The 27130-nt window shown below is 41.2% G+C and overlaps 1 protein-coding gene across 2 annotated transcripts in view; it reads left to right on the forward strand.

Annotated features, from left to right (window-relative positions):
• Fam193a (family with sequence similarity 193 member A) overlaps positions 1-27130 on the forward strand; it is a 127467-nt gene that overhangs the window by 87476 nt on the left and 12861 nt on the right. For both annotated transcript variants that reach the window (XM_031341051.1, XM_031341052.1), the window contains exons 14-19: positions 12249-12447; positions 13316-13606; positions 15311-15593; positions 16350-16533; positions 18268-18498; positions 19778-20648. In XM_031341051.1, coding sequence (XP_031196911.1) covers positions 12249-12447; positions 13316-13606; positions 15311-15593; positions 16350-16533; positions 18268-18498; positions 19778-20648 — 2059 coding nt within the window. The remainder of the gene's footprint in view (positions 1-12248; positions 12448-13315; positions 13607-15310; positions 15594-16349; positions 16534-18267; positions 18499-19777; positions 20649-27130) is intronic.

Here is a 27130-nt window from a genome sequence, read left to right on the forward strand (position 1 = left end):
TAACTGTATTCATTTGTTTAACAGAGTGAGTTTCAAGTGGGACAGAAAGGGAGACCATGACATGGAAAGGGCTTGGTTTTCTGGGTTTACTCTAATGGTATGGTATGGTATGGTATGGTATATATGGCTAGTGAACGGGTTTCCTATGTGTTTGCTGGGGAGGGCGTAGGTAGTAGATTAATACCACACTAAAGATGAATACAGTTCAATTCAGTTTTACTCAGAAGCTACCAGACCTGTGTGTTACCCCATGTGAATGTGTAACAGTGTCTTTATTAGCAAAACGTTTTAGTCAAAGTGGGTTTTATAACTCATACCCTTCTTTCCTTTGGTTGAATGTATAAACTTCTGTAAATTCCGTATTTTTTTTCTAGATAGAAATTTTATCTTATCTCTGAAAAAAGATTAAGAAATGTCCATTGTATTTTTTTTTGCTTATTGAAACCATTCAAGAATTATTTTTTTAAAATATCCCAAGAATGTAGTCAAATTAATGTTCCCCAAGTCTACTGGGAACACTGTCATTATTAGTGGGTTGGGTTTTTTTTCCTTACTTTGGCTTTTTCCCTCCTTCCTTTATTTTTATTTTATATATGGGTCTTTTGTTTGCGTGTGTGTGTGTGTGTGTGTGTGTGTGTGTGTGTGTGTGTGTGTCCCCGTCCCAAATTGGTTATCGGTTATTGAATCCCTTGGAACTAGACTTTATAAATGTTTATAAGTCAGAATATGGGTTCTGGGACTCAAACCCAGAACCTCTGGAAGAGCAGCCAGTGCTTTTAACCACTGAGCCATAACATCCAGCATAACTACCTTTTTAAAAGCTTTGTTTATTTTTATTTTATGTTTAAGAATGTTTTGTCTGCACACACTTCTGTGTGTACATGATGTCCATGGTGGTTAGAAGAGGGCATTGAGTCCCTTGAACTGGAGTTTATAGATGCTTGTGAGCCTCTATTGTGAGGGCTCAGAACTGAACCCAGGTGTTCTGTGCCATCTCTCCAGCCCCCAAGTCTGGCCTTTTTTAAGGAAGTTAGAGGTCTCCTATAAAAGGGTAAAATAAGAAAAACCTTTTAATATCATTTTTGTATCTGATGCCCATTCCATTGGTCCTGTTAAATTTATCCTTAGGCCATAGATAAATGCAAAAAACTCATGTGTAGGGAGGCAAATATAGAGGTCTAACCACACATGGTGAAGGTCATATAGAAACTTGAAATTTTATAATTAAGCCGCATCTCAATAGCATTGCTTCTTGGTATCATAACTATATACCGATCCATTTTTATTTATTTATTTTTTAAATTTCATGTTTCATTTTTTTGTGTGATCGTTTTGACTGCGTGTATATCTGTGAACCACAAGTGTGCCTGGTGCCTGTAAAGGCTAGAAGAGGTAGTGTTGGATCCTCTGGAACTGGGGTTGCTGCTGTGTTGGGGTGCTGGGACTCATATCCAGGATCTCTTTAAGAACAGCCAGTGCTCATAATCACTAAGCTATTTCTCCAGCCACACACTGATCTGATTTAAATACATCTATTGAAGGCCTTTTTTATTGTGGAAAATAAAATGCTGTTATTAGGGCTGTGGCTATATCTCAGTAGTAGAATGCTTTCTGGCATTCAGGATACTCTGATCCACAGAATGGAAGGGGAAGTATATGCACTTGATGAAATACTTCATGTATATCTGGTATGAAAATACTGATTTCTCTAATCAAGCTTGTATTTTATCTTATGGTGCCTTAAGTAATTGGTTTGTATCACTTGAGTTAAGCAGATTTACTTGAATGTTATGGCTACTACTGTTTAAATGCATAGTATGCTAACAGCCCCACAGAGTACTAGTACAAGGACCCTCTAGAAACGGGATGAGCAGTTCTAGAATGGCACAAGTTTGTCTTCAGTCCCCTTGGAGGTTTCTCAGGAAGTGTTAAGTATGATGTCTCAACATAACCAAGAATCAAAGGTTAGGTGCTCTGCATGAAGGACAACCATTCACCCTGAGGTGTTTGGGCCAGCCCGTGCCTCTGTCTTTTGCTGCTTTGTTTGGAGCTGTGGTGAAATCATAATTGTTGCTTGTACTATTTAATGTCATGGTTGTAATTTTTCTTTTAATTTATACTCTGGTCATTGTGGCTAAATATTTCATGCATTAAATGTTTAGTATAAACACTATAAAGATTTTCCTTAACTTAAGGAAATTTAAAAGAATAGAGTGCTAGTCGCTGAATTACACTTTCCAGGCCTGTTTGCTACTCTTGAATTTATAAGAGTGTTTATGGCCTAGAAGTGAATGCTTGCAGGGTATGGTGGCCCACACCTTTAATCCCAGCAGATGCAGGAGGACCTCTGTGAGTTTGAGGACAGCCTGTACTACATAGTGAGATGTAGGAAAGGCAGGACTACAAGAGAGACCCCATGTCAAAAAACTATGAGGTAACTCTTCCCTAAGCGCTGGAGAAGACTGAGTATCCTGTGCTAGGTAGTCTGTAGAAGGAAGGCAGTGTATCTATCCACTTGCTGGTGCTCCTTTCATCATCTTTGCTTGCTTGAGTCATCCATTTTTAATAGAAGGAATTGGAGACTCCAACTATGGTAGAAAATTATTTCTCTTTACAGTCTTCTCTGTTTTTACTTCACATACTTGTATATTTCATTGTTAGGTTCATGTGTGCCCTTCTATTTTTGTTTTTGTTTTTGTTTTTGTTTTTTTACTTGATCTGATGTCATTTTGGTTTGTTCTACTTTTACACATCTAGGTTGGTTTCTACTTTTTGACTATTGGAACAAATATTTCTGAACATGGATGGATGAACAAGTATTTCTTTAATTTGATTCTTATGAGAATATACTCTAATGGTTGGGTTTATGGTACCTATACTGCCATACTCTCTTCCACCTAGACTGTGCCACTTTGCAGGCTTACCTATCTGCTGTGCACAAGAATTCTTTCTCCACATCTTTACCAACACCTGTTGTAACCCCAGGCTTTTCCACCCACTCCCCAGTTCCCAAATAACTTGGAGGCCTATTTATGTACAGTGCCTTCTGGCCTTAAACAAGGGCTTATTCCCAGACTAGCTTGTAACTTATATAACCTGTTTATTCTATGTCTGCCACATGGCTAGTTACCTCTCCTCAGTTTCATTCATCCAACTTCCTCAGAGTTTGAGGGGAATCTCCCACCTCTGACTATCTCCCAGAGTTCCAGTCTCTTTTATCAGAACTCCCACCTGCTATTTCCTGCCTTTTGGTACTAGGTATCAGCTTTTTTATTGACAGGTGGTACTTCTTCATAGTACACAAGGGATTACCCATCCATACAGCCTGTTATTTTATTTACTTTGATAGTGGCCATCTGCCAGTTGTGAGGTGATACAACACTGACTTGGGGTCTTCCTGCTGAGCAGGCTGTGTTTGGTTACATGCCTTGTCCTTCCTTCTCCTTTCTGTGCTACTGTCCTGCTTGTCTGTTTTGAGTGCCAGTGCCACAGGCTTATGACTGGAGCTTTGCAGTGCATTTATACTAGTGTACAGTTTTGTTTTGATTATTGTCTTACTGTTCTATTGCTGTGAAGAGACACCATGACCAAGGCAAGCATTTAAGTGGGGACTTGCTTACAATTTATTGGGCAGTCTCTTATCAGGCAGGTAATATGGAAACACACATAGCAATGGAGCAATTGCTGAGAGCTAAATCCTAATCTGAAGTCAGAGTCAGAGAGACACTTGCTTTGGCATGGGCTTTTAAAACCTCAAAGCCTACCCAGTGACACAGTTCTTTCAACAAGGGCATACCTATTCTTTTTAAATACTACTACCACTCCTTGGTGACTAAGTATTCAAATATATGAGCCTATGGAGGCCTGGAGCTGGTCTTTGCTGTGTGTGGGTTTTTCTTTTTCCTATCCTTTATCTCTTTCCTCCACTCTCCCATCCCATTTCATGCCCATCACTACATAGAGAAAGAAGGAAAAAACTGGGGGAGGGTCTCTTAGTCAGGGTTTCTATTCCTGCACAACATCATGACCACGAAGCACATTGGGGAGGAAAGGGTTTATTTGGCTTACTTCCACATTGCTGTTATCACAAGGGAAGTCAGGACTGGAACTCAAGCAGGTCAGGAAGCAGGAACTGATGCAGAGGCCGGGAGGGATGTTCTTTACTGGCTTGCTTCTCCTGGCTTGCTCAGCCTGCTCTCTTATAGAACCCAAGACTTCCAGCCCAGGGATGGCACCACCCACAAGAGGCAATTGAGAAAATGCCCCACAGATGGATCTCATGGAGGCACTTCCCCAACTGAAACTCCCTTCTCTGTGATAACTCCAGCCTGTGTCAAGTTGACACACAAAACCAGCCAGTACAGAGGGGATCCCTGAATCTTCTTTCTTTCTTTTTGTTTTTTTCTTTGAGCATGACTACTAACGAACTACAAGCAGACACCCTGAATGACCAACCACTACCTACCCACCTAGCCTATCAGGGCTCTAGAGTTTATATATCCTCTGAAAGGTTCCCAGAATTCCAAAGATCACACAATTATAGAAACTATCTATAGCTGGTAAAACCATACCTCTGCTGGAGCATGAGACAAATCATAATCAGCTGCTGCAGATAGTTTGAAGCAGCCCCATATCTCCACAACTGGAATTAAAAAGACAGCACTTTATTTTTATACTTTTTAAAGAAACCAAAATTCCAGAATTGTCACTACAGGGGCCATTCTTTTTTTTTTTTTTTTTAAACTTTATGTTGATTCTTTGTGAATTTGAATTGATTCTTTGTAAATTTCACATCACACACTCCAATCAGACTCATCTCCCCATTCTCGATCCTTGCAACCTCCTCCCACCCCAAGGGAAAAAAAAAATCTCATTGTTGAAGCTATACTCTATCACAGTGAGTCTCACTGTATTAGCAAAAGGCAGGAAACAGCAGGTGGGAGTTCTGATAAAAGAGACTGGAACTCTGGGAGATAGTCAAGAGCTAGGAGATTCCCCTCGAACTCTGAAGAAGTTGGATGAATGAAACTGAGGAGAGGTAACTAGCCATGTGGCAGACATAGAATAAACAGGTTATATAAGTTACAAGCTAGTCTGGGAATAAGCCCTTGTTTAAGGCCAGAAGGCACTGTACATAAATAGGCCTCCAAGTTATTTGGGAACTGGGGAGTGGGTAGAAAAGCCCAGGGTTACAACAGTCCTTGGGTATCATTGTGGAAGCTGTAGTGCTACAGTGTATTTCATCAGATACCCTTTCATCTATACTTCTTTACTTACAGTGTTCATTGCAGTGAGTCATTGGTCTGGTTCCAATCCTCTGGCTTCTTGCTACACTATCAATACTGGATCCTCTCTGGGACTCCTCTCAGATATCCTGTTCTTGCCCTGTGTCATGGAGATCCTGTAGCTTTGGATCTGTAGGACTGGCCTCTTCACTCACTTAGCAGTTGATAAATGGAGTAGATGTTGGGGTGGGCCATCTCAAAGCCCTGAAGCTGGGTCTGGGTGGTAGTTGAACTGGTCAGCTCACCAGTTCTCCCTCACCTACACTACCAGGGTGAATTCTCCAGCACTGTCCTGATTAGTATATCCAGTGCTGCAGCTGGCAAAGGACAGAGCCAACTCCCTCACTCTCACACCCTAGGGGTGGACTTACCCTTGCCCATGCCACCAGGGCCAGCTCTATTGTGCCCAGGTGAGATGCAGGGACCAGTTCTCTAGGGATTGATTAACCAGAACACCCCCCCACCCCCAACCAGGGTCAGTTGTACTGTGCTCCCCAGGCAAGGTGCAGGGCTGGGGGCCATTCTTATTCAAACTATCACAATTATGGACTCTTTAATATTCTGTGTGAGTTTAAGGTGATTGTTTTTTACTTTGAAAAAAAATCATTGCTATTGTGACAGATAGAAAACATATAGAGCACGGCCATGGTGGCACATGCCTTTAATCCCAGCACTTGGGAGGCAGAGGCAGGCGGATTTCTGAGTTTGAGGATAGCCAGGGCTACACAGAGAAACCCTGTTTCGGAAAAAAAAAAGAAAGAAAGAAAAAAAAAGAAAAAGAAAACATGGAAATGTAACCTGTTGGCAGTAGTCTTTGATGGTCACATTTTGTATGTCTGTCCTCATTTGTCTTCCCACTTCTTTGGTTAGTTCATAAATATTCTATTCTTTTTGTGTTATTTTCTGATTGTTTTTGGTACATAAAATTGTAATTCATTTTGTTTTTTTAATGTTAACCTATCTTGGTGTGGGGCTGAATTCATTTATTAGCTCTAACCATTTTTGGGTTTGCTTACATCTGAAATTTTTATGATTTTCCTATAAAATTGTATAATCTAAACAATTTATTTCTTCCTTTCCATCTAAGTACCCTGGCACTGGTTACTAATATTATATTGAATAGAATTGGTAGAAATGTACCTTTCAACTTCTTAGGGTCTAATGCCTGCATGCTAAAGTAGCACTTCCACTTGACTTCTGTCTCTATCCTTGGGCCTACTCCACCTAAAGGTCTGTGTCAGTAACTGTTTCCATTAACATTTATGAGTTGAGTAATTTGAGTCTTGGTTTTTTTGGTTGGTTTGTTTTGGTTTGTTTGTTTATTTGTTTGTTTGAGTCTGTCTTAGTAAAAGTTTCTCAGTTTTGTTGGTTTTTACAAAGAACAATCTCTCACTCTGTTTCTCTTTGTGAGAGCACACTGGTTGCTTTTCCAGAGGACTCAAGTTTGGTTCACAATGCCCATGTTACGTAGCTTGCAAGTGCTTGAAACTCCAAACTGGAAAAGGCCGTGCGCATGTGTACAAACTTAAAGGAAATTGTATTGGATTTCCTGGGACTTCAGTTAAAGACATTTAGTTGTGAGATGCCCAGTATTGGTGGTAGGAATCAAACACATACCTTTTGCCAGAAAAGAAAAGAAAGGAGAAAAAAAGAAAAGAAAGGAGAAAAAAAGAAGAGGAAAGAAAAGGAAAAGCAAGTATTCATACCCACTGAGCTATCTCTCTAGTCCATGATCTTTTGAGTCAATTTATTTTCTATGTCATTTCTTACAACCCTAATTATTATGATGATTATTATTTGGACAAAAGTCTTTATTACCTAGATATGTCACAAACTCAAAATGCCTAGCTTTTTTTATTAATAAAAGCATGTGTTGCTACTCTAATGTAAATTTCCTCCTTTACTCTTGCTTTCTGTGCATCTCATGCTTTTTTTTTTTTTAATCTTTCATCCATTGGTTTCTTACTCTTTCAAACATTTTTCTTAAACATTTATTTACCGGGTGGGTAAGGGAGTACCAGCAATAAAAATTTAGCTCACGAGGCTAATGAGCAACTCCCTTTATCTGCTGAGCCATCTTGACAGAACAAACTGTCTCTTCACTTTTAACTTACAGAGTTTTTAAAGCAGATGTCTGTGGTTGGACCAGTGGCTCGGGGATAAGAGCAAAGGACCTAAGTTCAGTTCACAGCAGTTATCATGGGGTAGCTTACAGTCTGCAACCTCAGCTTCAGAGATATCCAATGCCTCTGGCTTCTGTGCTCCTATGCACACTCTTCCTCCCTCCCCAACACATAATTAAAAGAAATAGAAGTAAATCTTTTGGAATGGATATTTTAGATAAGTGTAGTTGAGTTTCTTATACATTATGCTTCTATTTTTATTGATATTTTCATGTCACTCTTCTTTTCTATTTTTATGAAATAAAATATAGGAATGATTTTTGGATATATTTAGATTATCAACTATAGTTGTCTTATATTCATCTTCAAAAGTTTCTGTTTAACTATATTTTACACTTTTCAATATCTTATGATTTATCAGTAATGCTTATATTTTAACCCTCTTGAGGTTGCCCTGGATTCATAGTGTACATTAACTAAATTCCCTTTGAGATCGAACTGTCAGGCCTTCTACCCGTGGCCCAGGTGGCTTCTAGAAAATGCTTCCTCCTTTCTCCATCTTTTCACATGAGTTAGGAATATGAGGAAATATTTTATGTTGCATTTATTTATGATCTTTCTGTCTGTGGACCCAACCATCTGACCTCTGTATACTTTCCTTTCTTCTTAAAGAGAGTCGTTTAGTTTCAGACAGGGCCAGTCTATCACAGGTAAGTTCCTTAGGCTTTTGAAATTTTTATTTCCCCTTTATTTTTTTGGTTTTTCAAGACAGGGTTTCTCTGTGTAGCCCTGACTATGCTGGAACTCACTCTGTAGACTTGGCTGGCCTTGAACTCAGAGATACACCTGCCTCTGTCTGTAGGAGTGCTGGGATTAAAGTTGTGCAGCAACACCTGCCCAGCTCTCCTTCACTTTTGAAGGATTAATTTACTGAATGGACAGTTCTACGTATGTGGGATTTTCTTGCAGTGACCTAAATATCCTTAACTCTGATATTTCCATGTCTGCAGTAGTTTCTGAGAGACCTGTTATAATTGTTCTTTCCAGTTCAGATTAGGCGTTGTGAGGAGATGCAGTGTGGAGACTGGCTCCTGATGGGGTTTGTTATGATCTCTGTGTGTTTCATGTTAGGGGTGGTGCTTACTTTCTCTAGTCTCAGAGTAGTGATGTCAATACTAAGTTCTTATTGCCTCTTTACCATCGCTAGGAGGTATAAAAAAAAAAAAAACTCAGAAAAACCAAACCTAAGAAAAATTGTAACTTTGTCATTGGCTAGAATTCTGTTGGTCTGACAGTACAGTGGAAGTTTTCTCAGTTAATGGTCCTATATCTCTTTGTCTTGGCTTGCCACCTTCTCTCAGTCTTGGTGTCTGAGCTGGTGTGGGTAGAAAAGACTGGACCATCCACTCCAAAAGGGATGCAGCTTTATGAAGGTGATTTTGTTTGGATTCTCTTCAGAGTTGTTCACTTAAAGCAAAGAATTTTCTTTCTTATGAATTACTCTTTGCCATAAAGCGGAAAACAATTCAAATTTACTGTTAATTGAAGCTTTGTGAATTTGTATGAAGAGTCTAACTACGTTGGTTAATCTCTGATGCACTTACAAAGCATAGCCCATAATGGTCCACTTAGCAGACAGCTGAGCTTTTTTCAAAAGGAACACTTATGCTGCTAAGGTCATCAGGCACAAAGTCATTGAAAAACAATTTTTTTTTGTTGTCTGTTCCCTCACTTTTGCCTTCAGTCCCTGCAGCTGGGCCTCCTTTTGTGTAGGTGGGCTTCTGAAGAAGCATGTAAGTAAAGTATATAAGAGGGTGGCCATTGGACGCCTAACTAAGTTATTTTCAGCAATCATTTATTGAGCACCCAGTATGTGCCAGGTCCTGTGCTGCATTTTAGGAACAACCAGGTCAGTTAATCCTGGTCAGTGTTTTTAAAACAGAAGGCAAAAACATCATCAGAATAACATACCAAATGTTATGGCAAGCCTGGTGATGTGGCTCAGTGGTAAAACACTTGCCTGGTATGCACAAGGCTTTTGGTTCCATCCCCTGAGCCACAACAGAAAGGACACCTTGCCATGCCTCAGGTAACTTGTGGTAGACATAGGGTAGAAAAGTAACATGGGAGAACAGATCTGAATGGAGCTCAAAGGTCATCACAAAGTAGAGGGCACTGGAAAGAATGAACAAGGGTCTAGACATGAGTGTGGTAAAGGTGAGGAACCAAAGGGGAAGCCAGACAATGCACAGCTGTGTCCAAGGAGAATCTCAGGCAGCCCATAAGTAGCTCAGATCCTCAGAGGTGCTTCTACTCAGATCTCACCCCACATCCTGGACTAGCAAGCAGGTTGAGTGAGGTACACTGGCAGGTGTTTCTGTCCCTTAGCCAAAGGTTCCTTGATTACCTGTTCTTATCAGTGGATCTCAACAAGGTTTCTCTGAGCTTTTTATTACTTTGTGGAACCAATTGTCTATTAAAATGTAGTTTCATTATTTTCCTTGGTTTTTGCTCCCTCGGGTTCCCATGCCAGAACAGCTTTTTTAGACCATCCAAACCTGTTACCTCTGTCGAGAGTACTTTTGGACACGAAGCATTTGTTCTGCTTCTCCTGTCTCCCAGGGCCCTCCAGGTTAGAGGATGTTGTGTGTTATGCCGATGGACTAGGTGGAGTCACTGCCCAGCTCTTTGAATGTTAGAATGGGCGTAGCTGGTGGGATTTGGCATAGTCTTAGTACTAGGAATCCATCTTTGCCCTTGCCAAATGCTTCTCGCAGGGCCAAGCAGTGTATTCACTTACCAAAACTTCTGGAGTAGCTATTTCCAGATTTCAGATGAGAAAACTAAAGCACAAAAGATTGAGTGATATGCCTGAGGTCACACAGCTACTAAAAAAAGGGAGGCTGAGATTTATTTCTAATTTCTGTTCAGTTCTCATGGACTATACTGTCACAGTGGAGCCAGGGATGACTTCTATGTTCACACCATTTTCACCCCATTATATCATCATTTCCCACCACAGCATCTTCAGTACATCCTTGCCTTGCTGATGATCACTATGCTGTCACAGCCCACCTTTCTAATAAACTGACCAGATTGTCTTCTGGCTTGACACCCTTAACTGCTCCCTTGACTCTTCAGGATAGTGGCCACATAGTTGCCTCTGGTGTAGCCTCTGCTGTTCACATCTAATGGGCATCCCCCATCTCTTCTCTATCCTCCCACTTCCTCCATGTGACCATCCCCCAAAGTCCTCACACTTGAATCTACAGAATCCACAGATAATTTATGCATCACAAAGAATCTGAGCACCAGGCATTCTTCTAATGCCAGGTCTGTAGCTCACCCAGGGCATAGTCGACTCATTTCAGCAATACTTGATTTTCTACACAGCATTGTCCAGAGCTGGGTTACAGGGCCAAGATTTTATTTTATTTTTTTAATTTTTGTTTTGTTTTGTTTGTTTGTTTTTGTTTTTCAAGACAGGGTTTCTGTATGTAGTCTTGGCTATTCTGGAACTCACTCTGTAGAACAGGCTGGCCTCATACCCAGAGATTGGCCTGCCTCTGCCTCACAAATTCTGGGATTAAAAGCATGTTACCACCATGACCTACCAGGGCCAGGATTTTAATGCCCCTTCCCATTTTCTTATGAAGCGACTTTGATTTAGAAGTCAGACATTAAAATACGAGGCTACAAGTCAATCTTAAATTCTACTATGGCAGGTGGAGGAAGAGGCTAGATCTCAGGGTGTTAAGTGGGGGGCTCACCTTGTTCCTGGGTTGGATCCAGAGCAAAACAGTGTCAGTTTTTCTGGGACAGTGGCATCTTGACTGAGACTTGGGAATGAGTGTACATGAAGAGGTTCCAGAACTTAGACACAGGTGAGCAAGTAAAAAAGGAAAAGTGGAAAGGTGGAAACCAGAAAGGAAGATCTGTGTGCCCAGGCTTGCTGAGCAGGAAGAGGTGGTCTTTATTTCCCTAGGATGCCGTGGGGCATGGAAGGACTTCGGTTTTTATCTGAAAAGTAGCAGAAAGCTTCCTCAGCATTCTAAATCAAATCAGATCTCTTGGGCTGCTGTGAGGAAAGGATTGGTTGGTATGAGGGCTAGAGCCCAATATAGAGGCCAGCATGGCAGTGCAGCTGTGTGGATGACACAGCCCTTCTAGGACTTTGTTAGGTATCAGCAGGGAGGGCCCTAGGGAACCTAGTTGAGTGCAGGGAGCTGCCAGCAACTTGGCACTCATTAAATATGCATTGCTGACTGGCTCACTGACGGTACCCCACTCCTTTTCCCTGGCCTCTCAGGACCTTTCTCAGGGCCCAGGCCAGTTTGCTGATGAGATTGGAATGACTTACTCCCTGGAAACAGAGTAAGTCAACATCCCAGTTTCAGAGCGCAATCAAAATCTTTCTAGCTCTTCAAATCTGTGTTGTTCTTTGCACAGCTCTAAGAGTTGAGGGTTAAAGGCCTTACCATTGTTATCAGTACTTCTAACTGATTTGACAGTGTTGGTCAGTACACCATCTAAGACCAAGCCACCAGCCTAGCTCTTACGTGTATGAACCACATTTAAAGAATGACTAGACAGGAATGTTAGAAGTGGCTGAGTCGTCTGAAGGCATCAGGAACTTTTGGTTAAAAGTTGACCTACATGTGTAGCATTCCTAAGTAAAGCTCCACTCCAGCATTTGTGAGATGTGCTCCCTATGGACATCCACTTATGGGAAGCATACATACCCCTCAAGGTTTCAGTCACAGTTTGTCTGTCTGTAGTTGAACTACACAGGTATACAGAATATTAATTTTGATATGTGATTAGAACTTTTTTTTTGTAGGCTTTATCGCCAGCACCTGTTCAGAGTCACACAAATAAGCCTCAGGCATTCAATGCATCTCTTCAAGACCATATTTACCCGAGCTGTTTTGGGAACACTCCAGACTGGAATAGTTCTAAATTTATAAGTCTTTGGGAATCAGAAATGATGAATGATAAGAACTGGAATCCTGGCACTTTCTTGCCAGATACAATTTCTGGTAAGGAATTCATTAAAACTTTCTTAAGGTTTAAATATCCTGAGCCAAGTAAGATGGTCATCATTGCATTACCCAGTGGGAGGCCCTGGGGCCTGGCATCCTACCCACCCTTCCACATCTGTTCTGATGGGTCTGCTACATTGAATAACAGAGCTAACACTGGCTCCGTGCTACCTGCCAGCACAGTGAGCCACATGGTGCTACCCAGCCACAGAGGATCTAGTCTCTAGGGTCTGTGTCTGGTGACTACCAGACCTCAGCTCAGTGCTTGGAGGCAGGGAGATATTGACATATCCACCTCAATGCTGTGACTTAAGTTCCGATTTGCTAATTTCTATATTGACCCTAAAAGGCTCTCTCCCTTCTAACAAGCACCTTCTCCCTAGCTGCCTCAGCTGCCGAGGCCCAGCTGTTACTTCAGTCTTAGGTCCAGAGGCATCTGGGAAAGGCTGATGCCCACACCTTTCTGTCTTCAGATGACCACAGCCCCTGGTCAGTCACTCCTGCCCAACCTTGAATATGCTCAGAACAGAGCTAGTCCTGATATTCCTGTTCTATGCTTGAAGGGATTTCTAGCTGTGTGACCTTAGACAAGTTGCTTAGCCTTTCTGAGCCTCAGTTTCTTCATCTTTAGGATGGGAATATTTCCAACCTCAAAAAGGGGTTTCAAGGCATTCAGTGATACTGAAAAGCACCTAGCATGGGAATTGGCACATAATAGGTGTTCAATAAACCTTCTATAGAATAAAAGCACCATCCCAGAGAAGTTCTGGTTTCAGTAGCAGCCCCAGTGTTAGCATGTTCTTTAGGAGGTTTTGCTAAGTGTCATTTCTCTTAGAACCTTTAATTTTCCCATTCTTCTCCAAAGGAAATGATATATTAGGGCCAGTGCTCTCAGAAACAAGACCTGAAGCCCTTCCACCTCCACCCAGCAATGAGGCTCCTGCAGTTTCAGATATCAAAGAAAAGAAAAATGCTGCAAAAAAGAAGTGTTTGTATAATTTCCAAGATGCTTTTATGGAAGCAAATGAAGTTGCCATGGCAAACACAGTTGCCATGGCCACCTCCTCAGCCACATCCTCTGTGTCATGCACAGCCACCACGGTGCAGTCTAGCAGCAGTCAGTTCAAGGTGTCGTCCAGAAGGCCGCCTTCCATAGGTAAGAACCCTGAGAGCCTTACAGCCTCTCACTTCTAACCCTACCCATGTTGTTACTATTCAGCCTTTCTAGAGATGGAAATAAAGCAAACCCTTGAAGGTGCTTATACACAAGAATGTACCCTGTGGATTCTGGTTGGAAATTTAGTTGCCATCAAAATAAACACCCTTGGGTTACTGAGCTCTCTGTCTTGTGTCCAGACTGTCTTCTGTGATAGGTATAAATCATTGCTTTCTGGGCATAGCTACTGCTGAGCAAAAGAGAATTTGTGCAAGCCAATAAGACTAGCCTGCTAACATTTACACTAATCACTTACTGACAATTAGAAGGGGCCTCAAAGCAAAGAATGTTTATAGAGACTTGGGACAAATGCCTTAGGACATGGAAGCCAGTTGGTACCGCATCAACCAAAGTTGGGGCAATTTGAACATCAGAAAGAATCGTGATTGTTCTCCTTACTGGGAGGAGCCCCTAGGGATGTTCAGAGGCTTCTACCACTGACAAACTCCTCTTCACAGAAGCATAAATTGAGTAGAAAAAAAATGACTGTGCTTTAATCAGCAGCCCATTGGGTGATATAAGTCAGCCTAATCAGGGACTATTTTTGTTACTTTTCCTCTTGTTGTGACAAAATACCCTGAAAAAGCAACCTAAGAAAGAAGTGATTATATCCATTCTGCCAGGGAAATCAGTGGAGCAGCTGGTCACATTGTATCCAGAAACAGGAGAGCAATGAATGCATGCAGATCAGTTCAATATCTTCAGAATATACAGTCCAGGTTCACCTATCCAGAAAACTGTTCATTCACAATTAAGATAGACCTCCCACATTAATTTAAATAATCAGAATAATCCTCTCTAGGCATGTCTACAGGCCCATCTCCTACATGGTTTCATCAAAGGAATATTTCTTTTGTTTGGGGGAGATGGGAGATGAGATAGGGTCTCTCTGTGTTTTAAGTCTAGGCTGGCCTCAAACTATAGCAATCCTTTTGCTTTAGCCTTCCAAGGCTTGTACTATAGTACTTCAGGGGATGTTAAGAACACTGGATATCAATTTGGCAAACATAACATTTCCATGGAGGCCAATCCATTATGGGGTAACTGTGAACCCCTCAGGAAGAAGTTGGGAGCCATAAGCCTGGCGGATTTCAAATGGAACAAAGGGCATAAATCTTTATCTAGCTTAACGTTATGATATTCTAGCCTGAAATGGTTCACACAGTTGTGATAAGATAAACCACACTGGTGGACAGCTCGTTTCTTTAGAATTGTCTGCCTTGTGAAAGGAAAAGCAGAGCAGCAGCTGGATTAGTTGAGAAGCTGTGATGAACTTGGTAAAGTTAGGAGCTTAGATTTAGATTACATTTGGAATTCGAGCTCCAGGCCTGTGAATGCTGGTGCCTACAGTGGAGAAAGTACAGGTTACTCTACAAAATTCTCTGGTCTCAAGAGCTCAAGCTAGAGCACAGCTTACTATAGATGTCAGGACCAGATCTGGTGTGTGTAGAAAATGAAATAAATGTGACCAGTCATATGGGTGGCCTTCTTTGTATTATTCTTTCAAAGTTTCTCTAGGTCTGAAGACACCCCCAACCCCACCCCACCCCAAAAAAAGAAAGTGGGAAAAATGTAATTAAAGGCAACAAAAATGTTTGTTTTCTTCAGCCAATAGCAGTCTCTCTCTTGTATCTCTACATGTAGGTGATGTTTTTCATGGCCTCAACAAAGAGGATCACAGACATTCAGCACCTGCTGCTCCAAGGAACAGCCCCACAGGCCTAGCCCCACTCCCAGCCTTGTCTCCTTCTGCGCTTTCTCCAGCCTCTACACCTCACCTACCTAACCTTGCTGCCCCATCATTCCCCAAAACTGCAACCACAGCCCCTGGGTTCGTGGAAACACGCAAGAGCTTCTGTCCTACCCCTGTGGCACCCCCGCCCTCCACAACAGATGGCTCCATAAGTGCTCCTCCCAGTGTCTGCAGGTGAGCCACAGAGCCCAGGTCCCTGAGCAGAGGGTTGGGAGCCATGCTGCACTAGCATAGCTACAGATGCTCTGGGTCTAGGCAGGTAACAGTCCAGTGCAGAAGAAAGAGACCTCACCAACAGAGGCCAAGGCCGTGGAATTGGAGAGGCTCCAGTCTCACTCTCAGCCTTTAGTTCTTCAGAGGAAAGAGCAGTGGCCTGGCTGCCAAGTCCAGGTCAGGGATGCTGACTATCTCCACTGGTGGCATTAAGGGTGTGGTGTGCCTTGCTGCTTTTTTTTTTTTTTTTTTTTTTTTTTTTTTTTTTTTTTAAGTTTTATCTACTATACATTGGGTGGAATCTGCAGAAATTTTCCAAGATATGTGTGTGTGTGTGTGTGTGTGTATATACATACATACACACTAAAGCTAATACATACAGTGATTTTTATAAAAGATCATTTCTGTTACCTTTAAACTTGCCTGTTAGAAACACAACCTTTGTAATCCCCATTATGGAACCAGCGGTCTCAAGGAAGTCAGAAGAATCCTGTGTCCATCCAGTGGCACTGTAGGTGTGCTATGACTGCTGAACACATGTCTGACAGAGCCTAGTCACTGTAGTCTTGGCTGATGGCACCCGATTCTCTGACTCCGGAGCCATGAGCTCTCTCTGCTGCCTCAGTTTGAAAAATGAGTAGAACAGTGGGTGGGTATGAGGAATAGTTAGTGCCTCCAGTGTGGCTTCTTTCTAATGAGCTGTATGTGGTTTTGCAGTGACCCTGACTGTGAAGGGCACCGCTGCGAGAATGGTGTCTATGACCCGCAGCAGGATGATGGAGATGAGAGTGCAGATGAGGACAGCTGCTCCGAGCACAGCTCCAGCACCTCAACTTCCACCAACCAGAAGGAGGGCAAGTACTGTGACTGCTGCTACTGTGAGTTCTTTGGACATGGCGGGGTAAGTGCATGATATTAGTGTATTATGACCTGACAGTTGTGTGACTTACTAAGTCTTTGGCAAGATAAAATTGTGTGTTAGATATATTTTTGTCATTTTGAATTATGTGTATGTGTGAGTATCTATATGTGGGTATGTACAAATGTGGTTACTGAAGGTGGCTGATGTCCTGGAACTGGAGTTACAGATAATTGTGAACTGGGTGCTAAGAATTGAACTTGAGTCCTCTAGAAGAGTAATGTGTGCTCTTAACTACTGAGCTGTCTTCTTAATGGGTTGTTTCTGTTGCTGTTGTTTTGTTTTTAATAACTTACTTTTATTTTATGTGCATTGGTATTTTACCTTCAGTGTATATCTGTATGAGGGTATCAGATCTTGGAATTACAGACAGTTGTAAGCTGCCATAGAGGTGCTGGGAATTGAGCCCAGGTCCTCTCAAAAATAGTCAGTGCTCTTAACAGCTGATCCATCTCTCCAGCCCCTTAGTGGGTCCTTAGAATTGGACCAGTACTTCCTGGGAATCAAGGGTGCAGAGGAAGTTATAAGGAGGGTGAGAGGATAATGAGGTGAATATGACCAAACTGTTTAAATGTATGAGCTTTATAGGCACTTCCAGGTATACTTACCTAAAGAAACAGGATTTCATCACTACAGCTTTTCTCCTATCACTGTATTTTTGTTGTTGATGGTGGTTTATTTCTGATTTTTGAGACATTTTCTTCCTATTTTAGGGTGACCTTGAACTAGTTATGTGGCCAGGCTGGTCTTATGCTTTGTGCTCCTCAATGCTGAGATTACAGAACTGAGCCACCTGCCTATTGCTGCAACTTTGTATTTGTTTATGAGATTTGAGAATAGTCAGTGAAGCAGGTTATTACCTAAATCTCACCATAGTTTGTCTCATGCAGTTTGTGTGGATAGTGTGAACCCTCTTGTTGAATGAGTACAAAAGATACTGTTACACTACATGCTTGAACAACTCTCCAGAACAGGAACCAAGGTTGTCCATAGTCCCTAGGAAGCATAAATAAGAAGGGAGGGGCATATAGGTATTTTGTTTCATTTGCTTTGTTCTGTCTCCATTTGCTTAAATATGTAAATATGTGTGTGATTTTTAATAGTAAGGATATGGCAGTAGGACTGAGAACCAGGTGTTTTCCCTTTTGTTCCCCTTTTAGCACCGAAAAGGAAAGTAAAGATTGTTGAAGAGAATACAGTACAGAGATTTATCAACATCAAAAAATGATCAGAGTTAGGGATTTAACTCAGTTATAGAATATTCGCCTAGCCAATGTAAAATCCTTGGTCTGGTCCCCAGGTGTGGTGGTAGGGAAGATAATCCCACTGTACTAAATAAAAATATACATATAAATATGTGTATTGCTTTTAAGCTTTAAAAATCCATTTGTATGTATTTTGCTAGATTTTCACAAATGTATACCAATTGGAAGGTAGTTTAAAAATCTCATCTTTTAGGTTAAATGGTAATAGTTAGGCTTTGCTTTTTATCTGCCATTCAAGTTATTTTCTTAATTTTTCCTTTACAATGATTATATGTAAGTGTATAAATTAAGTATTATAATCAGCTGGAAGACATATATTAAGTTTTAAGCATATATTAAATATTTAAGTAATTTTTTTGAAAAACAGGTTATTTTTAGAGAGATGTTCTGAAATTTGTTACATTCAAAGTTGTTACACCTGAGACCTAATTTATTTATATTTTTACCTTAGCCTCCAGCTGCACCAACAAGTAGAAATTATGCAGAAATGAGGGAAAAACTACGTTTACGGCTGACTAAGAGGAAGGAAGAACAACCCAAGAAAATGGAGCAGATCTCAGAACGAGAGGGTGTAGTTGACCATCGGAGAGTGGAGGATTTGTTACAGTTTATAAACAGCTCAGAGGCCAAGCCAGTTAGTAGTAGTCGGGCAGCCAAACGAGCCAGGCACAAACAGAGGAAGGTAAGTGACAGCCCTCCCTGCCAGGGCACACAGATATGAAGCTAGAGCTGCTTGACATGCCTGCCTTGGTACTCTGAGAACCTGTCTCTCTCAGAAGGCCTGAACTAGCATGTATATCATTTTGTCTTCTCCCAAAGTATTGAGTTTGTAATAGGCTTTTATGCAGCCTGCTCTGCCTGGCCAATGGGACGTACATACACTTTTGTAGGAACCTTTCTTCCAAAGAGACAGAAGGAAGAGTTTAGAAGCTGAAAAATGGCCTTTGATAGGAGATAGAACTCTGGCCCATGGTACCTGCAATCCTCTTCCCAAGACACACTTCCCACATTCTTGTTCTGACCCACAGGCCCATCTACTTGAAGGACAGCTCTTAGCATCAACGTTATAAAGGGTAAGGTTAGGCAGCTGTCCTTGGTGCAAACTTCTGAGCAGTTTTCACTCCCCAGAGACCATAGCATATGAAAAGTAGACATCTATTGCTCGGGTTTGGGGCTGTGAAAGGATCTGCTCTGTGAACTAGAATCATTCCTACAATGAAATCTTCACTTGGTGAAACTTCTTTCCATCAGGTTGGAAAGCACAAATACATTGGGGCCACTTTGCCATGTGATACTGAATATTTCTGAAAACTCCTTGCTCTTGTGTAGTTCAACATGTATCAAGACTTTTGTCTGCTTGTGTGGGAAGAATGCATTTTGTTTGTGTCTTATTATGCAGGTCCTTGTTTTAGGTTCAGCCCTCTCCTAGACAGCTAAGTTGTCAGGAGCTCATGCAATCAGTAAGCTGATTCCTTGCCATCTATACAGGTCTATGGGTGCTGCACACACAGCATAACTGCTGGTCTAACTACTCCTGGTGCCTACTTCTTGGTCAGAGGCTAGCCACCTTGTTCCCAGTAAAGTAAGCATATGCTTTGGTAGATAGATGAGATCTAACAGTTCTTTTGGGTGAAATAATTATAGGTAGGTTTGTTTAAGTTTTTAGTTGTAACTGTCTCTTTCAAAGTTTATTTTGCAATATATGATTGACATCTCAAGTTTTTAGAGTAATTTTTTTAAATTACATTTATATGTGTGGGGAGGGGAGGCCATCATAATTTGTGTATAAGTCAGAGGTTAATGTTTATAGGATGGTTCTTCACCATGTGGTCTTGGGGATCAAATTCAACTCACCAGGCTTGGTGGCAACTGCCTTTACCTGCTGAGCCATCTTAGCAGCCCTGTCAAGTTTTGAAATTCTTACCTTGGTCTAAAGCAGTCTTCTCTTTTGTTATTGGCAGCTGGAAGAGAAGGCACGCCTAGAAGCTGAGGCCAGGGCACGGGAGCATCTGCATCATCAGGAGGAGCAAAAGCAGCGGGAAGAAGAGGAGGAGGAAGAAGAGGAGGATGAGGAACAGCGTTTCAAGGAGGAATTTCAGCGACTTCAGGAGCTTCAGAAGTTAAGAGCTGCAAAAAAGAAGAAAAAGGATCGGCCAAGTAAAGACTGTTCCAAGTTGGACATGCTTGCTAGAAATTTCCAGGCAGCAGCCGAGTCTATCTCAAACTCTGAAAACATCCACAATGGCTCATTAGAACAAACCGAAGAACCAGAAACCTCATCTCACTCCCCTTCCAGACACATGAACCACTCAGAGCCCAGGCCAGGGCCTGGAGCCAATGGGGATGCTACAGACCCTGTGGACCCCAGAGACTCCAAGCTTCTGCTACCTAAGGAAGTCAATGGGAAGCAGCACGAGCCTCTTGCATTTCTTTTGGACATGATGCATCATCACAAGGAGGGAAATAGCAAGCAAAAATTAAAGCAAACCAGCAAGACCAGCAGTGAGCCAGCCAGGAAGCCCACAGAGCCTCCCAAAACCACCGAGGTACAGCTCAAACCCCGGACCCAGCCAGAGTTGAAACCTAAAGTAGTTGACCTTGCTCTCCTCACAGAGCAGAAGAGGGAGGAGAGGAAAACCAACAGCAACAACAACAACAAAAAGCAGCTGAGCCACATCAAAGAAGAGAAGCTGAGCACTGTCACTCCTGAGCCACCCTCCCCCAGCCAGCTCCTGCAGAATGGCAGACTGATTCTGGCCAGTTCTCCTCAGCCCAAGGGCAAGAATAAGAAAAATAAAAAGAAGAAAGGAGACAGAACCAGCAGTTCAATTGGTAAATAAAGATCACAAGGGAACTGTTCCCAGCCTTGGCTGGTGGTGGTCTGTGTGTGTGAGCTCTCTACAGGCCCCTGCAGGTGGGATGTTCCTCATCTGTGACTTTTCCAACAATAGTAATACTTGTAGCTGCTATATTATTAATTTTAGACATATAAAGTGCACTTTTTTTTTTTTTTTTTTGGTTTTGTTTTGTTGTTTTCTGAGACAGGGTTTCTCTGTGTAGCCTTGGCTGTCCTGGAACTCACTCTGTAGACCAGGCTGGCCTCGAACTCAGAAATCTGCTTGCCTCTGCCTCTCGAGTGCTGGGATTAAAGGCATGCACCACCACTGCCCTGCCCACAGGTTTTTTTTTTTGGTTTTTTTTGTTTTTTTTTTTTTTAATTTGTGGTTAGTTGAAAACATAGGTACAGAACTGGAGGGTAAGAAAAGTGGCTGCTGTAACATCCCTCCTATCCTGGGTCATCGTTGGGTGAGGTCATGTTCACCTGTTTCTAATACTGTTGTGTTGATTGTTCCTATCTTATAGTTAGTAAGTTTTGATGTCTGTGTCAACAGTGAGTTCCCATGATATCCAGTGCATGATATGTGTTCTCAGACATCCTTGATTGGTAAGAACTTGTTCCCATAGTGACTTACACAGGTCTAGAACATTTTTGAAGTAGTTGTAGAGGTTTTTGTTCTTACACTCTGGAGAAGTATGAACTTCCTGTTTTCTTCATGAAGGTGACATGCTGCCTTCTGGCTTACTCCTCATGGCTTACTGAACTTACTTTCTTATAGTATCCAGGACCACCACCCCAAAGGTAGCACCATCCATGCAGTGAACTTGACCCTCCCACAACAATTAGCAATCAAGGAAATGCACTATAGGCTTACCCAATAGGATCATGTTCTCAATGAGATTCCCTCTTCTAAAAATAACTCTAGCCTATATCCAGCTGATAAAAAACTATCTATGTTTGATAGGTCTTTTTCTTTTTTTGTTTGTTTGTTTTTGTTTTTAACTAGACTTTTGTTATTTGGTTTTTAAGTAATTTTATAAATTAGGAATATGAGTTTTTCACCTCTGTTCGGTGCTGCCAAAATTTTCTTCTGGTTCCTTAGTTTCCTATGAACTTGGTTTACTGGGTTTTTCAGCCATTTGGAAGTTTTCTTGTTTGCTTTTATATAGTCTTATATTGTAAACTGCCGTTGGAGTCTGGTAATTGTAAGCCTTATTCTGACAATAGAGTTAGGGAGGAATACAAAATTTTTCTCTAGTGTTTGTATAGTTTCTTCTTCCTCCCCTCATGAAGATCTTAAAAATGTTTGGGGTTTATTCTTGGGTATGAGGTGAAATGTGAATTTATTTTTCTCTTTTCCCAAATGGTTACACAGTTGTCTTGAAAAGTTTATGAGGAAGCTCTTCCTGCCCCTGTGGTCTATAGTGTTGCCCTTCTGCAACAGGTTTGCTCATGCCCTGATCTGGGTCTAGACTCTGAGTCCTTTTCTGTGTTCCCTGCTCTGAAGTGTTATTTTGAAGTCTCCTATTTTACAGGTTTTATAGGTGCTTCTCTTATCTCTTAGTTGTTGTTCTTAGTATTTTGCTGCTCTTCTATATAACTTACAGTGAGTTGAGATGTAGACTAAGGTAGGGTAACTATTGTATACTATATTCTGGAACTTATTTTAAAATGAAGTATCTCAGTGAATTTAGTTTCCAGTGCTGGAGTTGAAGCCCAAGGCCTATGCATATCAGAAAGGTACTGTATCCCTGAGCTTCATCCTTTACCACAATACATTTTATATTAATTACATGGGAAAATACTATATTAAATTATTACTAAATGTATTTTTTTAAGTTTTAAAATCTGACTCTTAAAAATAAGTTACTCAAATCACATTTATTGAGCTTGAGAGGTGGCTCAGTGATTAAGAGAAGAGCACTGACTGTTAGCATTCTGTCTAAACTCTACCTCCACAGTTACCTGGCAACAGCAAGGTATACTCCTCCCCACAGTTACCTGGCAATAGCTAGGTAGGCCTGGCCCACTATAAAAGAGGCTGCTTGCCCTGCCTCCCCCCATCTCTTGCTTCTCTCTTGCTTCTCTCCTGCTCTTGCTCTCCCCTTCCCCATTCCCTTCCCTTCCCCCTCTCTCCACAAACTTATGGCATGGCCGGCCTCTACTTCTCTACTCTCTCTCTCTCTCTCTCTCTCCCTCTCTCCCTCTCTCCCTCTCTCTCTCTCTCTCTCTCTCTCTCTCTCTCTATATATATATATATATATATATATATATGTATATATATATATATACATATATATATATATCTTTCTCATGTTTCTACTATTTTTGTGTTTGTTTGTTTGTTTGTTTTGTGACAGGCTTCCAACCTCCTTAGGAGGAGGAGCTTAGGGTGACCTTATACTTCAGATCCTCTTCCTCCTCCACCTACTAAATCCTAAGATTATAGATGTGTCCTACTATTCCCGTTTTATACAGTAGTAGGGATTGAGCCTGGGAGGCAAGTTTTCCACCAACTAGCTATTACCAGCCATACCCCTCCAGTTGTTTCTTTTCATTTGTTTGATTTTGTTTCTGGGGTTTTATTTGTTTATTTTCAAGTCAGGCTTTCTCTGTATAGCCCTGGCTGTCTTAGAACTCACTCTATAGTCCAAGCTGACCTTAAACTCAGAGATTACCTACCTCTGCCTCCCAAGTCCTGGGACTAAAGGTGTATGTCATCCTATCTGGCTAATACTTTTCTTTTGTGATTGTTATATTTTTATCTGGTCTTGGTATCAAGGTGAAACGACTCAGAAGTGTTTAAAAGTCTTTTTTTTCTATTTTATGGAATAATTAAAATAGTATTGGCATTAGTTCTTTGAAATTTGGATAAAATTCTGTATGAATCCATCTATTTTGGGGATCTTTCTAATGTGGGGAACTTTATTACTGCTCCAATCTAATTACTGGTAATTAGATTACTGTTTGAGTTATTTCTTTAGTCTTGGCATGTTGTATATATCTAGGAATCCATTCATTTCTTTTGCATTTTCCAATTTAGTGGAATATATCCTTAAGATTTTTTTAATTTCAGCCAAGTACTGGTAGTGTGGGTTTATGTCTTTAATCCCAGCACTTAGGAGGCAGAGGTAGCTTGGTCTACAAAATGAGTTCTGGGACAGCTAGGACTACACAGAGAAACACTGCCTCAGTGGGAGAAAAGATTTTCTGAATTTCATTCATTTCTGTTACAGTGCTTATCCCCCCTTTTTTTTCCTATATTTTACTAATTTGTGTCTCTTTCTCTAGCTGTCCTCAGATTTGCCTCCCTCTGCCTTCCCTCCTGAGTGCTGGGATTAAAGTTACATGTGACCATGCCCAGCTTGATTTTAATTTTCTGTGTTTATGAGTGTTTTGCCTATGTATGTCTATATGTGTGTGCTTGGTACCTGTGGAAGCCAGAAGAATATTAGGTTCCCTTTGAATTAGAGTTACAGATGATGATGAGCTGCTGTGTGGGTGCTGGGAATCAAACCTGGTTCCTTTGGATGAGTAGCCAGTGCTTCTAATCACTAAGCTCTCTCTCCAGCCTTTGGGGGTTTTGTTTGTTGGGTCTGGAGTTGTTGTCTGTTATTGAGACAGGTTTCATACAGTTCTGGCTACCCTAGAATTCACTGTGTAGACCAGTCATAGGGATCTGCCTGCCTCTGCCTCCTCAGCACTGGGATTAAAGGTGTGAGCCACCACAGTTAGACTCTCTCCCAAGGCTTGTACCTCCAGTTGCTTTCTCTTAGTGAATCGTATTCTGCTAGGCATGGTTGTAGTGTTTTCCTGTTACTGAGAAGCTGGCTCTAGGGCTACGGTTTCACTGCCCCACCTAATCCACCTAGTGGTGGGACAGCAGCCAGTGTATGAGTGTACACTGTAGCTGTACAGATGGCCATGAGCCATCATGTGTGTGGTTGCTGTTGAACTCAGGACCTCTGCTGCCCTGCTTGCTCTGACGTACTTTACTGCAGCTGTCTTCAGACACATCTGAAGAGGGCATCCGATCTCATTACAGATGGTTGTGAGCCACCATGTGGTTGCTGGGATCTGAACTCAGGACCTTCAGAAGAGCAGTCAGTGCTCTTACAAGCTGAGCCATCTTGCCAGCCCAACTCTTGACATTCTTAAATGTCTTTATGAGGAATAGGTGTTAAATGTTATCAAGGTGGCATTTGTGGGGTTTTGGTTGGTTGGGGGTTTTTTTTTCCCCTATGGAGGAAATTATGATTTTTCTCCTCAGAACTATTTATAATAGTGTTATTGTTTTAGTTTCCTAACATTAAACCAACTTCAAATTCCTGTAATAATTACCATTTGCCTTATGGTAATTATATTCTTTGGTTGAGGTTCATTTTGTTGTTACTTTATTGTCTTGATATTCATAGGTTTATAACTTTCCTTTTTGTTGCTGTTTTTAATTACCTTGCTATATTTGCACAGGGCATAATGGGGGTGTCAATCAATAGTCTTCATAAAAGAAATTAGAGAGCACTTTCAGTATCCTCATATTCAGTCCTGGAATACCTTCAGGCTATGTTGGAACTGTCAAGGCTTTAGGAGTGTGATAGCCTTCTGTCTGTTTCAGTGGAAATCTTCTCATATTTGTTCAGGTAATGAGGCTAATTTTGGAAGACTACTTTTCTTTAGTAAGTTTTCCTATTCAGCTAAAGTTACAAATTTTGTGTACATTGTGTGCAAAGTATATGAACATATGAATGCTCAGGACAGGCTTTTTTTGTGGCCCATACTATATTGCCAAAGCTGAAATTGCACTCCTCTGTGGCCCTGACATGTGACCTGATACATTTATTTTCTCCTTGCCATTTCTCATTCTGTGTTTTGATTTTGCTAAGTTAATCATCTGTGCCCTTTGTTGGATTTTGTTGTTGTTTAACTCAGATTTTCCCTTTTTTCTTTTTTCCTTTTTAGTTTTCTGCTCTTACCTTTATTTCTTTTCATGTAATTTTTCTGTTTTGTTGTTTGTTACCTTGCTGTTTGTTGTCTAACTTTTTAATTTAGAAATTTAATTTGGGGCCAGGTGTGATGGTGGCACTTGATTTTAATCCCACCACTCTGGAGGCATAAATTTGTGAGTTCATGGACAGCCATGGGTTTATGGAAGGACTGTCTCACAAAAAGAAAAGAAGAAGAAATTTCATTTGTTTTCATCCCTCTTCCACCTTTATTGATAAAAGTGTTTGACACTTGGAGTTTTCCACCAATTGCTATCATTAATTGTATCCCAAAGACTTTTGACACAAAGTCTTACCAGGAGCTCAAGCTTGCTACACACTTGGTATGTTACTCATGTACTCAGCTGGCTTCCAGCTCTGCTGCCACCTCTTCCCCGTGTTCTGGGAGCACATGCTAGTGTTGCCATGTTTGGCACTGTGATCTGACAGGTGACTTTTCAACTAGGTTGTTTAGATATGTTGTGGTTTCCATGTTGTTGGCTTTCTGTGTGTATGGTTTTTTCTTCCTTTCACCTGGTAGCACATTTGCAGCTTCAGTTTCTAGATGGGTAGGCCTACTGTTGCTCATTTCTAGGTTGCCCCCCCCATCCTGGTTAGAGTGTTTGGACATTTCTTTCTCTGGAAATGTTCAGATCTCTCCACTTATAACCTAACATACAGCTTTCTATTATTAGAACAGAGTAGTTGAGATAAATCAGCTTCTAAAGAGGGAAGGCTTATTTTGCTCTGAGTTCTTAAGATTTTAGCCTCTCATCAGCCCCATTGCTTTGGGGCTTTTGGGGAAGAAACACATAATAATAAGAAGAAATCAGTTCAACTTAAAATGACTGGGAGGCAAGAGAGATGGGGGCAAAAGTAAATTGCCACTATTCCATCAAGAATCTCCCTCCATGACTTAACTTCTTCCCTAGAGTCACCACTTTCATAGTTTTTGTTACCTCCCAATAGCCCCTTGGTCTTTGTGGGACCCCTGCAGTCCTAACTATTGTATGTCAGCTTATGTGAAGGTCCCATGTGAAGTTAAGGTACAGATGTATGTCTGCCTTATGTTTTTTGTGATACATAAATTACTTTTACTGAAAATACTCTGCCACTAAGATGCATCTCCACTTTTTGGGGGTGTGGAGTGGGATGAGTAAAAACATTGTCCAGGCTAGTGTCAAACTTGAAGTCCCCCTGCCTTAACCTCCTGAGTAACTAGAATTACCGGATGCACTACCAAATAACTCCAAGGTTAGCACAGAAGATATAATGCAGCTCTGTCAGTGCTGGGAGTCAGAGGGAAAAAGAAAGGTTTTCTTTGGTGAGTTAAAGCCATTCACATTGTTATAATAACCTTATAGTTGGCCTCAATGTTATTACTATCTTGGAATTACTTTGAGTGTCTTGTATGTATTGCTTCTTTTTTTCTTTGTAGTATTTTCTTCAACACTTTTATTTTTAAACATATTTGGTACTTAGGAAAAATTGAG

Source organism: Mastomys coucha, unplaced genomic scaffold (assembly GCF_008632895.1).
Source record: "Mastomys coucha isolate ucsf_1 unplaced genomic scaffold, UCSF_Mcou_1 pScaffold22, whole genome shotgun sequence".
Lineage (NCBI taxonomy): Eukaryota > Metazoa > Chordata > Mammalia > Rodentia > Muridae > Mastomys > Mastomys coucha.